The following is a 17441-nucleotide window of genomic DNA, read 5'->3' as shown; positions in this document are numbered from 1 at the left end:
AGGAGGCAGGTGAGGTTCAACTCAGAAAATATAGGCCAGGCACTGCACTAAGCTTTATGGATAGAACTGTAAATGAGACACAAAGAATGTAGATATTTGCAGGGAGTTAAGTACTCTGACAAGCAGAGAGATCTGTTGAGACACTTAACCCTGATGGATATTAAGGAATCAGGGAAAAATTTCTAGAGAGATACAGCTAGTCTACCTTCATAATGCTGGTGGGATATGATGGGGGATTTGTAAATCTTCACTAATTACAATGTCAGAGAAGTAGGGAGATAGTTTCCCTGAGGGCTTAGAGATTCCTAGGTCATCTGTAAGCTAGGGCAATGGTTGTGTACCTTTAGTGAATATTGAAATCATGTAGAGGGCCTGTTAAAACTAGATTGCTTATCTGACCCCCAGGATTTCTGATTCAGGAGCCCAAGAATATGCATATCTAGCAAATATCCAGGTGATGCTGATGCTTCTAGGCTAGTGATCACACTTTGAGAACCACTGGGTTAGAAATGAGAGAACTAACCCTTTTCTTTGGGAAGAGGGGAGAGAAATTAGAACAGCTAGGATGCTATGCCCAATTTTTCATAATCTCAAGAGAAAGTCTTTTCAAAGTGTGGAGATACTGCATTTTGTCTAAATTTAGATGAAAGTAACATACAAAATTTATAATTTTTGCTAGTCATTTTTAATATTTAAAGACTATTATAAAGTCAGGTTTTATCTGATGTTAATTTGATGTTTTGGTTAATATTACTTTTAATTTTATACCAATTTGAAAGGAGTTAAAAGAAATAATTTTCTAGACTAAAAAAAGTCAGTACATTTCATGTTTTTTTTTTTTGTATTTTTAAAGTTCAGTAGAGAGAAATATTTAAAATTCTTAAAGTTTGAGAGTAAGACTATTGCTGGAATATTATTTCAATATTTTGCATGACTTTGGGGTATCTGCAAATATTTTAGAAATCACAAAAATTAAAAATTTTTCAGTATTGGATCTCATCTTTGGAAAAATGATTTACTTGAAAGATACAGTAAGGAATTTAGCATGGCTTTGGCTGACCCTAGGGACATATTAATTCATATTTTATAGTAGTTTGGTCTGTCATACTCTCTAAACATTGGATATAGTTACCTAGAATACCATAGATTTAAAACAATTAAACAAAAGAATAAGATTGTTAGAAAAATAGATTGGAATAAGAGCTGCCTTTACCTGAAAAGAGAAAGGCAATGTTATAAATGAGAGAATTAACTTTAAAAATAAGAGTAGGGCAGCCCTGGTGGCTCAGTGTTTTAGTGCTGCCTTCATCCCAGGGCATGATCCTGGAGTCTCAGGATCGAGTCCCACGTCGGGCTCCCTGCATGGAACCTGCTTCTCCCTCTGCTTGTGTCTCTGTCTGTCTGTCTCTCTCTCATCTCTCATCTCTCATGAATAAATAAATAAAATCTTTTAAAAAAAGATTAAAAAAATAAGAGTAAATGTTTATTACACACATAAATTTATTATAATAGAGGATTTCTCCTTATAAAAAATATTTCTAAGATTTTCATATGTGTGCTTCAAGTAAGAATCTCCCTAAAGTAACTATTTTCCTTGCTTTTTTCGCCTCCCCAAAAATCATGTTCTACCTGTGCACTATTTTCAAAGCTCTTCTCCCTTGCTCTGCTCACTGCAGAATTTAAGTATGTAGTAGAGGAAAGCAGGACATTTTAGCTTTTTAATTTTACTGGGATGGTCTCCAACTAAACACAATTACTTATTTTCCTGACCTTTTCTTAACTGAAATATTCCAACTACTTCCTTTGGAAACACTTACCTAAACTTCAAACAAATCACCAAAACTAAAAAATAAATCCACAAAACATCAAGAAACTTGGCATATGCAAGGCAATTTGTTTCCTATTATCTTCAAAGTGCTTCTTTGTGCGGCATGAGTTAGGTCAGATATTTACTCTTTTTTTTTTTAAATGATTGTATTTATTTATTCATGAGACACAGAGAGAGAGAGAGAGAGAGGCAGAGACACAGGCAGAAAGAGAAGCAGGCTCCAAGCAGGGAGCCTGATATGGGACTCCATCCCAGGACTCCAGGATCATGCCTTGGGCTGAAGGCCGATGCTCAACTGCTGAGCTACCCAGGCATCCCAAGACATTTACTCTTTATTCATGTCTCTTTCTCATTGCTGGGAAGATGATTCTGATTATGTATTAAAATGAAAAAGTTCACCTGACATTTGAGATTTATTATAATAAAATTCATAATAAAACAAAGATAGGAGTGGCCTGCGCAAGTCCATTTTGGTTTTACCATTTTAGCACTGAAAGTCTTACATCCTGTGAAATCTTTTTCTGTGATGCAAAAAAATCATGGCAACCATGATTTGCAATTCACAATAATGGATCATTCATTGTCACATTATGCTGAATGATGGAACTGAAGTATGTTGTAATCATGAGCATTAACAATTATCTTTGTCTATTGGAAGTTTGGATAACCAGAATGAGAATAGTTATGATACCAACACCAGAATGCTCTAAGCATCACCAATAAAGAAGGTTATAGTTATCATATATGGAAATAAGTATATTATTACATATATTAGTATATAGTGGTATGTTATTATAGATGTATGGAAAGACACATGGATGAGGGAATTGGATAACCAAGATAGACCATACTGCACAACGTGTGGAAAAGAATTTGAGCTTGGGCATTGTTATGGAATGAATTGTAACCCGCCCCCAAATTCATTTGTTGAGGTCCTAAGTTCTACTATCTCTGAATGTGACTTTATTTGGAAATAAGGTCAATACAGATGTAATTAGTTAATTGAAAACAAGGTCATTGTTGAAAAGGTTGGGTCCTTAATCCAATGTGACTGGTATCTTTACAAAAACGGGGAAATTTGGACACAGACATGCACACAGGGAAAAGGCCTAAAGATTGGAGTTGGACTGCCAGAAGCCAAGGAACTGCAAGAAGCTAGGAGAGAGGCCTGGAGCAGAGCCTTCCCTAGAACCTTCAGAAGGAACATCGAGTCCCATGGATCAGAAGGAACATGGATCCACCTTGATCTTTAGCGCATTGATCTAGGATTTCTAGCCTCCAGAACTGTAAAACAATAACCTTCTGTTATTTAAGCCACCCAACCTGTGGTATTCTGTTATAGTAGCTCTGGCAAATTAACCTGGGCCTGGTAGAGATAGGAATGTAAAAGCACCTGAAGAGACTGAGTCTCACAAGTCTGGAATGAGAGAAGCAAATGCATCTCAATCTGTACTTTTTTCATTTTCCAAAAAGACATTGACGTTCAGTTGAAAATAGCAGGCACTGAATTAACTTGGACATATCACATGGAGGTTCACATTTTATTTTTTCCCTTGATTGCTCTATGGAACTGACTAAAGTTGCATTTCCTGATTCAGAGGTTGCAACTAAAACATCCTGTCAGTGAAAAAAAAAAAGGGAAATTTTGATAACAGATGTGTTGGCTTCTTACAACATAGAGAGCTGATTCTGTTGGATCTTACTAATGATCATACTTTCTTCATTCTATCAAGTGTTGCACCGAATCACAGCAACAAAAAGATGTTCCCTTAGCTCTGAGGTACTTTGATTTGAAAAATGGAGTTCAAGCTGAATTTTTGATTTCTATAAAGATTATAAAGAATCCACATAAACAAAAATTGTTGATGTGTTCAAGTATGGATTAGATTCTGCTCAATCTGTCTGCATATTTGGCAGACAGCACAAATGTAAGTCTGGCAAATTCCATTTGGTCTATCAACTTCTTACCAAATAAAATGAAAAGTTACTACCTGCGAAATGTCTTCTACATCATGCATAGAACAGTGCTAAAAAGGAATGTGATTTGCTTACCTGTGACATTGAGGCTTTCACAATGAAGGTTCTTTGTCACCTTTAGCTTCCTCAAAACCTGCAAAAACAATGAAAGTTTTGACTTTATGGAAATATAAGGAGATGATCTCCATAGACATGTGCCTACAACATAGCTACAATTATTGCTAGCAAATGTTGGCCAGCTGTAAAATCACATGTTTAGAGTGTGAGGCAAGGAGAATGTCCTTCTGTAACTTGGAAATAAATTGGAGAAGGAAGAAAAGTATTACATTAAGTAAATGGGTATTTATGTACCGTTTCTCTAAAAGTGTTTGGTGATTACTGAGGGGACCGGTAAGCAGCCAGAAAAGGATGAACAATCCAAACCTTAGTTATTTCATGTGGTGTGCAGGTTGTGATGAACACTCTTGCAATGGAAAAATGACTCATTTTGGGGAAATTAGACTGCTTCTGAACTAAAAAATGTTACCAGAAAAGAGTAGCCACACTGAACAGGATTTTCTTTACTAGAACTCTAACTTACTTGGAATCCACCCAGTGTGCTTTGGAGTGTTGAAAAGGATGGCTATTTTAGAAATGAGTAGTCTATATGATGAATTTATACATGCAGAGGACCTTGGAAACAAACAGTTGGTCTAGCAAAACAAGCCTGTAGGAATAAAGTAGGTGGACCTTTTTAAGAGAGCTAGGGACTTAATTCTTATAACTCTAAGAAGCCTGCTGTTGCTAGTAAGTAAAGTCTCAAGTATATTATGCTCACATCTTTCTTAGGAAAATATTTAGGTTGAGGTCATCCTGTTGGACCGATATAAGTAATGTGGGCTTCTAAGAGCAGAGTTAGAAATCAAAGTGAATTGTATGCTGGACTGTAGTTCATTCCTGGGGAATAAAAGCAAAATATGTGTGTGTGTGTGTGTGTGTGTGTATGTGTGTGTATTACATATATATAATTCACCTAATGGCTGCAGGCAGTTCATAGTAGTAGTATTGGAAAAGGAAACAGAGTAAAAATATCCTACTGTGTCATAGATAAGAAGTTGTCACTATTTTTTATTAAATATAGACAACTGTTTAATTAGTCCCGATTGTATTTACATTCTCCTTTTACAAAGCCTCAGAAATATACAATAATATAGCCTAGTAAATTTAAATATCCAGAAAAAAAGAGTTAAATAAAAGGGTAGAAAGTAACATAAAAACGTTGGGGCGCCTGGATGGCTCAGTTGGTTAAGCATCTGACTCTTGATCTCTGCTCAGGTCAGGATCTCAGGGTACTGAGAATGTGACTCACATCAGCTCCTGGGCACGAAGCCTGTTTAAGATTCTCTCTCTCTCTCTTCCTCCTCCCTCTCTCCCTCTGCCCCCCCCCCGCCTTTCCTTCTCTCTCCTCCTATTAAAAAAAAAGCATAAAAATATTGTTTTCATACATTTACTTGTTAAATTAGTCCTATTCTTAATTACTACTAATTGCCATTATTAAACTAATCTTTTTAAATAAAAGCTCTTATTGTAACAGAAAAGTAAATAGTACAAAACAATATATAATTTCAGATAAACACTGATTCTTTATAATTCTTTGTTAAAGTAATAACACATGTGAGTGATTATTTCTATGTTGTCAGTGTTTTTGGAGAGGTGTGGCTGTGTCTCAGCTGACTTTAGATAAAGTTGATCACCCCCGTGCACAATACTCACCTGCTGTCTTTGTCCCTGCTCCCTCTGTTCCTTCTTTTTCTTTTTTTCTTTAAGATTTTATTTATTTACTCATGAGACACACACAGAGAGAGGCAGAGACATAGGCAGAGGGAGAAACAGGCTCCCCGCAGGGAGTCTGATGCAGGACTCTATCCTTTGGGATTATGCCCTGAGCCAAAGGCAGTTGCTCAACCATTGAGCCACCCAGGTGCCCTTCTTCTCTTTCTCCTCATCACACATTTCAATTTCACTAAGGCCAGTGAGTTTAAGATTACAAAAAGTTCTAAATTAGTGTTGGAAAAGCTAATTTGTGTAACTAGCTCTGAATTTTTATTTTTTTATTTTTATCTATTTATTTTTAAAGATTTTATTTATTCATTGATGATAGACATAGAGAGAGAGAGCGAGAGCGAGAGAGAGAGAGAGAGAGAGAGGCAGAGGGAGAAGCAGGCTCCATGCCGGGACCCCGACATGGGACTCGATCCCGGGACTCCAGGATCATGCCCTGGGCCAAAGGCAGGCACCAAACTGCTGAGCCACCCAGGGATCCCCAAGCTCTGAATTTTTAATCCCTAAAATAATTTCCATGGAGAAGAACTGAAAATATTCAAATGAAAAGTTCATGTTTTTATTGCTTTGTACCATTCCCATTTGGAAGACAGCATGGTATAGCTTTTAGGCATTGGGTTTCTGAAGTTCCATGTGTATCTAATGTTTTGGGGGTACGTAGGACTATTTCTTTTTGTGTGTGATCATAATTCTGATTGAATTAGAAGTACTGAAATGACTATTTACCTAGCAATAATTTTTTAATTACATGATATTTTTGAAATGTATACTTTTGTTCTTCTTTCTAATGTTTATTAGCTCTACTTTTCCTATTATTAAATTCATACAATGTACTACTAGGCATTGTGTTTCTAAGTTCATAAAAGTCCTTAAAGTGTGTGTTTTAGCTGCAGTATCTTCTGATTGACAAATATATTTTTCAGGTCAAGTGCGATAAATAAGTTTTAGCATGTGTGTACCCTTGGCAAATATGCATCTACTCACAGGCTCACATATTGTTATTTAGGATGTTAAGTACACTTTTGAGATTTTAAAGATACTTTTATTAATGGATATAAAAATGAGTTTCTATTAGGTATTTCATTGCTATAAAATTCTTCAACTTCTGAAATTTATGCTATTTTGGTCATTATTTTTACAGTAATTTGAGAATGCTGCTACCATTGGCTGTTTGCAGAATTCATTAGTTCAACATGGGAAACAACTGCTTAAAATCTGTTTTTATAAGTGCACATAACTGTACAATATGCTGTCTTTTAAAAATATTATAGGATTGTAGTGACATTTCTAAATTCTCATAACGAAGAAAATCAGCTAGGAGACATGGTCTGTTTTGGTATTGATTGTTATTTTACATGGAGAAGTTATTGAATGTTCTTTTAATATTTAGAAATGTTGATAAGCTTGTCCTCCCTGACATTGTGTTTTATGTCTATCATCCAGAGGTATGGAGTCCTGGCATCTATTGGGAATTTTCGCCTGCTTGCAGAACTTTCCAGCCCTTTTGTGAATCAGCGGTAGGTTATTAATCTCATTGTTTTAAACTTGTGCTGTTTACTTTTAGTTTGGGGAAGTTTTTTCCAAGATCCTAAAGCTACTGAATAAAAATGAGAATATGTGATATTAATTATTATCACCATTGTGCACATGAGGAAACCAAGCTTTGGAAAGGTGAGAGAAACCTAGTTAGAAAGTGGGGGTCCTAGTTTACAACAAAACTCTCTTTGAAGGATGGTGATGCTTTATTATACTTGGGTTCAACTTGGGTACAGTTCACATTCTTGACACTAGAATGCCCTTCTTATCACATCATGTCAGGAGGAACATGATGTCCATGTGACATCACTGGGGATGTGAACTTGCATCCCATGGTTAAAGTGGTGTTTACCAAGTTTCTCCACTGTGAAGTTTTTTCTTTTCCTTATCTATTCTTGAAAAGCAAGATATGAAGTAAAGCCCACTCTCAAGGAGGTGAGGGAGAAAGGAAATTAAGCTCCACCCCATGGAGGAGGTAGTTGCTCATATTTGCCAATGGATTTATTATGGTGCTGTATTACCCTTATCTTGTCATTTAGTGAGGACTGCTGATGTCTTTTCTGTGTAACGTTAGCTGTTCTTTTCACTCCATGTCCATGGTCCTAGGTGAGGGCCTTCTGGATATCCACAGTTCAGTTACTGCCATAGCCTTCTGACTGACTTCCCTCCTTCTAGATTGACCCTCTCTTCAGTCCTCTCTTCACAGGGCTACTAATGTAATCTTCCCTGGGATCCACTTTCTGTACCTTATTTTCTTCTAAAAACTGCATCCTATTTAGACACTTCTCTGACTTTGAGGTTCGCTGTAATGTGCTCCACATGTCTCCAGCCTTATTTCTTCCTACTCATTTGGGTCCATTTTGAGCCCTTACTGTGTCATGCACCTGTGAGTGGTTCTTTCGTTTCTTCCCTTATTCACATCCTCCATCTTTGAAAAATTTACCTATTTTTAAATCTTAGGTCAAAGTTCCAAAGCCAGGGGAGGCTCCCAGGATGGCAGTTAGCCCTTTTGTGACTTAGGACAGAGATAACCCAGGGAATTGAGAGTGTCACACCAGACTCGTGTGGGTTAGAGTGTACCCTCTATTAAGCTTTACTAATAATCCCAAGGGTCCAGGTAATCATGAAGCCCTGGCAAATTAGGGAGATGTTCAGGACCATCAAAATGATTCCCTGGGTCCTTTTGGCATTGGGCTGACTCTGGAATAAGGTTATCTATGAGGGGCCATATAGGCAGTATAGATAGCTCCTATTGTGGACATAGAGGTTATGAAACACTGCCATTTAATAGATAGTTACATAACTTATGAAATATTCCCCAAGGGGTACCATAAGCAATCCTAAACTAGGTATATCTGAAAAGCATTCCATGGATGAGACTCTCCTGCAACAAATACCTAAGTCTGTTTATCAGGACATCTGTCATTAGTATGTTCACCAAGCAATTAGCCTGATTTTTTAAAAATTTTATTTATTTATCTGAGAGAGAGAGCGAGAGTGCATGAGAATGGGGGAGGGTCAGAGAGAAGCAAATTCCCTGTTGAGCAGGGAGCCAAATGTGGGGGCTCAATCCTGAGACTCTGGGATCATGACCTGAGCTGAAGACAGATGCTTAACTGACTGAGCCACCTAGGTCCCCCTAGACTGATCTTTTTTTTCTTGCCAAAGGTTGTGGGAGCAGAGGAAGAGTGATCCTTTCACTCCCCAAATAAGAGCAAATAGATTACAGAGCTGCTGCTGGACATTTTCTTTCCCAAGTTTTGTTTATATTTTGTTTACTGTCTTATTTTGTTTGCTAGTATTTCAGATGGATTTATTATGGTGCTGTATTACCCATTATTTTGTTTGCTAGTATTTCAGATGGTGTAATATTTCTTCAAGAAGATAGTAAGTTTCTTAGGCTTGGCCATTTATATATTTAAAATAATAATTCTTCTGCAATCCTCAAAGACTCTGATAATGTGAAAATCTAGAGCAAAGAGCAATGACTATGAAGTCAAAAGACCTGCAATCAAATCCAAACTCTCCCACTCACCATTGTATATGAGTGGAAGATTATTTAATCTAAGATTGGTTTCTTACCTATAAAACAGGGATGATGATGCCTATAGGCCTCACAGTTTGTCGTGAAGATTCAGTGAGATCATGTGTATAAAGCACCTGGCACAGTGCTTGCCATTGGGTATTATATACAGTAAATGCTAAATGTCATTCATATTCAACATGCTAAAACCCAATGAACACTGGAAGTGCATAGTTTATACTTGCTTTCTCTATTGTACCTTTTTTTGCTCTTTAAACTCATTAAAATTAGGCTTCCTCCTCTGTCATTGTGCTGGAACTATTTCATTAGAGGCACCAGTGACTTCCAGTTGCAAAATACAGCAAACTCCCTTTGGTGCCTATCTCATTATGTCTCTCTGTGGACTTGATGCTGTTGAGCACCTTCTTCTACGGTTTGCTTTCATAACACTGTATTCACCCAGTCCTTGTATTTCTCTGACCAAACTCTCTCAGCTTCCTTGGTAAGAGACAGTTCCATAAATGCTGGTGTTCCCTGAGGCTCTCTTCTGGGCCCAGTGACCTTCTCCATGCTTCTCCCTGGGGTGAGTTCTCCTTTCATGGTGTCATCTATTACCAATTTGCTCATTTTCATGTGATGGACTATGCATGAATTTTAGAACCAGATAAACTCAAGTTGCAATTCAGCCTTGCCACTTAACCTGCCCTGACCTGGGGTAAGTTATTTAACATCACTGTACTACAGTTGCTTTCTCTTTAAAAACAGCATATTTATTATTACCTACTTCTTTGTATTATAGTCAAGTGTTTTCTCCTTCCAAGTGGACATCAAAGTCAACATGTCTAAAATAGAATGCAACATATTTCCCTCTGTAGTTTCTTATATTCTCTTATTCAGCATGTGCCCCAGCCATTCTCTGTCAGTCACTCCTGCTTGACATGTGGTTATCATCTTTGTTTCTCTCACCTACATTTGGTCCATCATCAGATCCTAAATATTTCTTGCCTTGCCACTGTCTCTTTGTCTCTACCATCAGTTCCCATCATCTCTTGCCTAGGCTCCTGTACCAACTTCTAACCCTGTACTGCCCAAGCGGGTACCCATGAGTCACTTGTAACTATTTACATTTAATTTAAAAATTCAGTTTCTCAGTCTAACTGGTAACATTTCAAATGCTTCACAGCCCCATGTTACTGGTATCTACCAAATTGGGTAGCATATCTTAGAACATTTTCATTATTGCATAAAGGTTTTTTGGACAGTGCTGTTCTAGACCAGGGGTTGGCAAAGTAAGGCTTGAGGGGCCAAACCATTGCTATTTTTTGTAAATAAAGTTTATTGGGGCGCAGCTATGCTCATTGGTTTACATGACTGCTGTTACACAACACTGGAGTCAATCTGTTGTGACAGAGAGTGTACAGTTTCCAAAGCCTACTACTTATGTCTACTCTCTGGCTCTCTGTAGAAGAAGTTTGCTGATTCCTGCTCTAGACAGACTGTTCCTGTCTCCAATCCTGTTCCCCTTTCATCTGTCTTTTGTATTTTCTTCCACAATGATCCCTCTAAAACACAAAAATGTTTTCAACCCTCCCCTGGTTGAATCCCCTCAGTGATTCCTGCTGCTTACAAGATAAAACATGGGCTCTTTAATATGACAGAAAATTTTCCAAATACATCTGTTTTATCTCTTTCTGCCACCTATTCCTCCTCAAAAATCTCTCCAACTTGTTCACGTGCTGGAAAAGTCTCCTGGCTTCTTACTCATCCTTCAAGACTCAGCCTGAGGATTATTTCCATTACTAAACCCCATCTCTCTCTGGTTATATTGTGTATCCCTCACCTGTGTTTCCATAATAGTGACATAGAGTTACACCATTATGATCAGTGTATTTTATGATAGTGTTTTCTCTCTCTTTCTCTCTCTCTCTCTCTTTCTGTGTCTTACTCATCTCTGTGTTTCATTATATCAAGGACAAAATTTTGTTAAACTTTGTGTGGTCCAGCACTCATTGCCTGGCACATTAATAGCCATTTAATTGCTTTTTGACAAAATGACCCCCAAGAGGTGATCAGTTAAGCTCTAGCAATGTCCATCTCTTGAATATGATTCAGAATATGTGATACTGAAGCAAAAATTAACTCTGATGCTTAAAGGAACTTCAGTTTGTTTTTGTTTGAAACTTTTTGAGAACTCATAAAATTAGCAATAGTTTAATTCTATACCTTTATCTAAAAGCTTTGAGTCTTTAGTAAATTAAGAAAAGGAGAAGTGTGGTTGGAATGTGAACAGGAAATGGTATAATGGAACAAGGAGATCATAACAAAATTGAGTGCAGCTATTTAAGCTCTGTTAGAGTTTTCTATTGGCTAATTGTTTTCTTTATAGTTTGTAAATTTTTGTTTTCTTTATTTTAAAGTGTTGTATGATTTAAGAAGGCACATGGAATGCATATGGTGGGTTATAGAGGAAAAGAGGACTGAAATAAAGCTTAGACACCTGGGCTTCACAGTTACATTTCTTCTAAGTTATATCCACGCATCAGGTTTCTTTTTATAAGAAATAATTCAATGGCGGTAACTTCCTTCTTGTCTAAATGCCTTGAGTTGCCATGAGGACATATTTATTCATTGCTATTAAAATTAAATAGCTTATAAGAACTTTGTACACATGCTCCTTAATATGTTAATTCAGTATTTCCTAAATACCTCCGCAGTACCTAAAGTCCTAGTCCCTGCACTCTGGGACCTTTGAGTATGGTGTCTGGTGTCATGTCTATGATTGAAAAAGTAGGACTTAAAAGTATAAAATGATGAGCTAGTAAAACAAGACGTTATGTATAAAGGGGCAAGAAAAAAAGCACTGATGTTAATGATATAAAACAGCTGTTCTCAAACTCGTTGATATCATAAATTATTGAGGACTTGAATGAACTTTTATTTCCTGTGGGCTTATATCTACTGATATTTGCCAGACTGGAAATTAAAACTGCAACATTAAAAATATTTATTAATTCATTTAATATAACAATATTTTATGTTAACATAATGTGTTTTTTGTGAAAAATAACCACATTACCAAAATGAAAAAAATTTTAGTGGAAACAGTGTCATGGATGTATGCTTTTGCAAATCTTTCTAATGTCTAGCATGGTGGTATTTAGCTGGAATCTCAGGGCTGCCTCTGTTTTCAGTCTGTTGTGAAATGTTATTTTGGTTGAAGCATATGAAAGAGAAACCCGGCCTCTCAGAGTTAGTAATGTAGTAGGAAAAGGTAGAAGTATTTAAGAAGCCTTTTCAAGTATTCAAGGATATTCTTCTTTAACATTATGCCAAAATATACCAAGAGGTATTTTTTTAAAGGTTATCTAAATATAGAATATGAAACTATATCAACGAACTTCTCATACAGAGTTATATTCAAATTCATTGGTCTCTTTGCACTTTGAATCTTTTGCCCATGCATAATTATGTAACATCATGCCTTGGTCATTTGTTTATTTGGTCCACTGAGTTTTGTAGGTTTTCCAAATGTTGGTACATATTTAATATGTACCATAATATTTAAAAACCTCACATTAGTTAATATCACCACTGATCTTATTTCAAAAGCCTTTAAGTATTGGGAGGCTATCAAAATCATAGTGGCAAATAAAAGTTTTCCAAAATTCTGATTTTCATTTGAAAGTTCAAGTTTTGTTATTGGCAACAAATACTGACAAGCTTCTTTTCTCAATGTGACAAACTCACTTTTCATTTTTGAGAAAATGCCTGCCAAATACCCAAGTCTAAATAACATAGTTTTTTTCAGTTTTTTCAAGTAAAAATGGTGTTCCATTGAAAAGGCAGGTAGTTTAGCTCATAATTCAAATCATCATCTAAGGGTTTTTTTCCTTCAGATAACTGTTGTACTTTGCAACAGAAGTGTGTTATGTATACTTCCCATTTTATCACACATAATATTAAAAAGATGTACCTAAAGGTCAGGATGCAGTGAAATTATTCTTCATTGGGGACATTCTTAAGTGAAACTGTTTATGCCCCCCCCTTTTGTAACATTTTTAAAAATTCCCTTGTTTCATTTTTAATTGCAAGTGTGTGGTGGTAAAGGCTACAGTGTCCACTAGTATCATTTTGTGCCATTGCCGTTATTTGTGTTAAGATGCCAGGAGTTTTATCTACCATGCTTTGCACCCTCATTGTAGAAGTCATCACAAGGAGCAAGGTGGATAATATTTTAATATTATTATGAAAATAGTTTTGCCTTGTACACCCTCCAAAAAGTCTCAGGGTGCATGGACCACATTTCAATATCTATTATTGATATTTGTCATGCAAGCCTTCACAGAGAAGGCAGGACATATTCTTAAAATGTTTTTTAGGATGTTTTTAGAAGTGGTTGGGGAAGGAATGAACATAAGTTTTTAAAAAGTGGAATAAACATGCTGCATGAAAGAGAAACCCATTCTTGTAGAATCAAAGATTATGCCTAGGAGGAGGGTGGATAGACTTACAGGGTGTTGAGTGTCAGAGTTAATTGAACTTGAACCAGTGGATGATGAGAACATAGTCTAGTGGGGAAGACATTCTGAAAATAGCATTGAGTAATTGTAGTTTTTGGTATTTGTAGGATAGATTGGAAGACTGGAGGCAAAAGATTGGGTTAGGAGGTTAGCAGACACTCTTAGTTATATGAATGGATGGTGTAATTACATTAGTCCAGGAAATAAATAGGAGTCCAAATTAGCCTGTGGGGATAGATAAAAGATGACAAAATAGAGATTTTCAAGGAAGAAAAAGTGAAATTGGCAATGGATGAGAGATTAGAGAAAAGGGATGAGTTTAGGGCAACTCCTTTGTACCTTTGAGGATTGGGCCCATGAAAAGAAATGAGGAGGCAAGGGGGAGGACTAAAGGGAAGGTGGTTTGGTTTGGAGATGTTAGGTAAGAGGACAAACAGGGCATCTGAGTAGAACTATAGTGAGAGGTACAGAGAAGAATTTTGGAATGATCAGATAGAGGTGACATTTGAAGCCTTGAGAAAAGATGGCACTTAAATGATAAAGTTGAGTGTTTGAATAGAAGCATAAGATAAGGAGGAGTAGATAATGAAGGAATGGTTTAGAAGAAGAAGGGGAGCCAAAATAATATTGGAGCAGTGGGCAACTTTTCTAAAATTAAGTTTCTGAACTCCTAAAATTTCACAGTTAATATTTATTAAATACCAATGTTTACATTCTCAAAAAATTACATTAGCAACCAAGGTAACTGGGGTCAACTCACTGCCCAGGCCCAGAAATGTACAGCATCCATAGCCTTATTGGAGTTTTTCCAAGGATGTCAACAAAGATCGAGTTTGTTATTCACAGCTACACTTCTTAAAATTCTCTTTGCTCCTCTTGAACTCACAATATCTCCTAGAACCCCAGGCTTACTCAAAATTCTGACCTTCAACTCTGAATTCCAAAAACACACTGAAGCAGTGCTGTGTTGGGATGGACTTTTTTGCTTCCATTCTCTTCTCACTTTTTTCCTTTCTTTCTCTTCCTGCAAGGAACCATCTTTGCTTTTGCCAGGTGTGAATTATACCAGATAATATCTTGTTTTTACACTATTTGTAGTTAATACCACACTGCACCATTAATTCCCAGGACATAATTGAAAGGTTCAAGTTTAGAAGTGCAGGTGGAGAAAGAAGTGCTCAATGACCAAAAACAGATTTTTCCCTATAGAGTTGGGTTTGGAAGATTATAAACACGTACAATTGGCTATCTTTTCTTGTATACCTTTCTTAGTAATAACTGTAGATGGTGGGTAAAACAGTGTTTTCCCTCTGTCCTTTCTTCTCACAAGCATGTCTTCCTTCTTCCTCCTGCCCCTTTCCCTCTCAGCTTTAATGCATATATTCACAATCTAGTAGCCTTTATTTGTTGGAATGAAAGAGTGTTTGAATTAGGTAAGAAGTAGATTCCAACAAAATAGGTGGCTCTTCTGATGTGAGAGAGGAAGGGAAAAGCAATTACATAAATATTATTTTACCTCAAATTAATATAGGAGCTCTTTCTTTTAAAAGAGACTGGCTTGGGACACCTGGGTGACTTAGTTAAGCATCCAGCTCTTGATTTGGCCCACATCATGATCTCGGAGTCATGAGATTGAGCCCCAAGTGGGGCTCTGTGCTGGGCACGGAGGCTGTTTGAGATTCTCTGTCTTTCTCTTTCTGCCCCTCCCTTGCTTGCTCACATGTTCACTCTCTCTCAGATGAATGAATGAATGAATGAATGAATGAATGAATGAATGAAACTGGCTTAAAGACCAGGTATTGGTTACATGAAAAAAATTGGCAGAAGATGAATATGGTGATTTCATAGTAGAACCAAAGGACAACTCTTTAAGTCTGGATTTGTAGATGATCACCTTTCCACACAACCAAAAATTTGGAAAGTGCATGAAGTACTTGGAGAACAGAAAGTGTAAGTATTCTGGACTAAATACAGAATAGGACTTGTGAGAAGAGAAAAGTCTAGAAAGGTTAGGTCAAGGGAGACCAGTTGAGTCATTGTAGTCATTGAGGTTAGAGATACTGAGGACCAAAAATTATAATGGCAGCAGTGGGAACGGAATGAATCAGGGGAAGAAAAGGAAGAATTTTCAGAAATGGAATGAGTAGGGCTTGGTTACAGACTATAGGAATAGTCTCGGATGATTGCAAGTTTCTGATTTGGATGGTTAAGTCATTGGTGATGCCACTGATGAAGATTTGGGAGGATTGGTTGCTATAAACTTCCATTTATAAAATGTGTGGGGTAAGGTACAGCCTGTGGAATATAAATCAGTAATGTTGTATCAACTTTGTGTGATGACAGACATTAGCTAGACTTATTGTGGTGCTCCATTCCCGGTGTATACAAATGTGGAACCACTATGTTGTACACTTGAAACTAATATACTGTGATATGTCAATTATACTTCAAGTTTAAAAATAAATAATTAAAATTTACAGACCCCCCACACACAGTTTTCCACAGAAAGACCTGAATTTGAAGAAAAAGCAAATGTTGGGATGCTTATGACACCTAACACACAAACTATATTGAAAAGATGGCCTTTGGGCCCTTCCCAGTTTTATGTAGCTACCTGAAATATGACCATTTAATTACACAAGCCAATTTTCTATAGCTTAGTGTTATTGTAAAAGTTTGCTTGTACAAACTCATTATATATATCATATATTTACATATTTGTATATATTCACACACTAAAATGGAGTTTATTCGTGAAAATAAAAGCATATCCATCTCTCAAAAACCCCACAAAATGATTGGGAGGATCAGAAGAGAAAGAGGCAGTTTTCTGTGGTTGGGGGCTGGGTACAGAGGAGTGATTAGGCAAGGAGTAGAGTATTGGTTTTAAGCATGTTGAGTTTTGGGCATATTTGAGAATTTTTGATTTGTGAAATGCTCACCAATAAATGAGATAAAAATGCTCAACAATAAATTAAAAATCTGGAACTACAAGTAGACCTTGAGAGATGACTTGAAATCAAATATTCATGTTAGGGTTCAAGCCTTTGAGAGTGGATGAAATGGCCTTGGTAGCACATATACAAAGGAATGATGATTGGAAGGCACAAATATTTAAGGGATAGGCAGAGGAAGTAGAGACTGGAAAAGTGTAGTTAGAGAACCAAGAGGAAAATAGTATCATGGAGGTGAGGAGAGATGGAAGTATGATGGTTGGCAGTGTCATATGCTATAGAAAAGCCATTTAGGATGAAGTCTAAGATGAACCCACTGTCTTGATTATAGGGAAGCCACTAGTGACCAATTTCTTTTGTAGAGGAATATAATCATATTGTATTGGGTTATGAGATATAATAAGAATGCCTGTGAATATACTGTTGACTTCTCTTTCAAAAAGTGTGATAGGAAAGAGAAGCAGAGAGATTTTTGGATTAGGAAAAATTGAGCAAGTTGGTCAGAGAGAAGAAAGAATCAACCTAGATGGATCAAGGGGAAGGGGATAATTGATGGACTAAAGTCCCAGAAGATGGAGTGTAGTCCCGAGCATGGGCAGGGAAGCAGTTAGCCTTAGAGAGAGCAAGAGAAAACTCTTTATCTGAGTATAAAGGTAAAGGTGCCTGAAAAGAAGTTTTGAGACCTTGAGGTCAGAGTTTAAGGAATTCATGGTTGATGGACTCTACTATCTCAGTAGTTAGAAGAGGCCAGTTCCTCTGAAGGGATTGACAAGTAGAAAAGA

The 17441-nt window shown here is 36.8% G+C and overlaps 1 protein-coding gene across 6 annotated transcripts in view; it reads left to right on the top strand.

The window, feature by feature from the left end:
* LOC121486587 (TLC domain-containing protein 4-like) overlaps positions 1-17441 on the top strand; it is a 104758-nt gene that overhangs the window by 76482 nt on the left and 10835 nt on the right. For all 6 annotated transcript variants that reach the window (XM_041747564.1, XM_041747561.1, XM_041747563.1 and 3 more), the window contains one exon: positions 7070-7143. In XM_041747564.1, coding sequence (XP_041603498.1) covers positions 7070-7143 — 74 coding nt within the window. The remainder of the gene's footprint in view (positions 1-7069; positions 7144-17441) is intronic.

Source organism: Vulpes lagopus, chromosome 3 (assembly GCF_018345385.1).
Source record: "Vulpes lagopus strain Blue_001 chromosome 3, ASM1834538v1, whole genome shotgun sequence".
NCBI classification, from domain to species: Eukaryota; Metazoa; Chordata; class Mammalia; order Carnivora; family Canidae; genus Vulpes; species Vulpes lagopus.
Note: the sequence above shows the minus strand (reverse complement) of the source record. Positions and strands in the feature narration are given on the sequence as shown.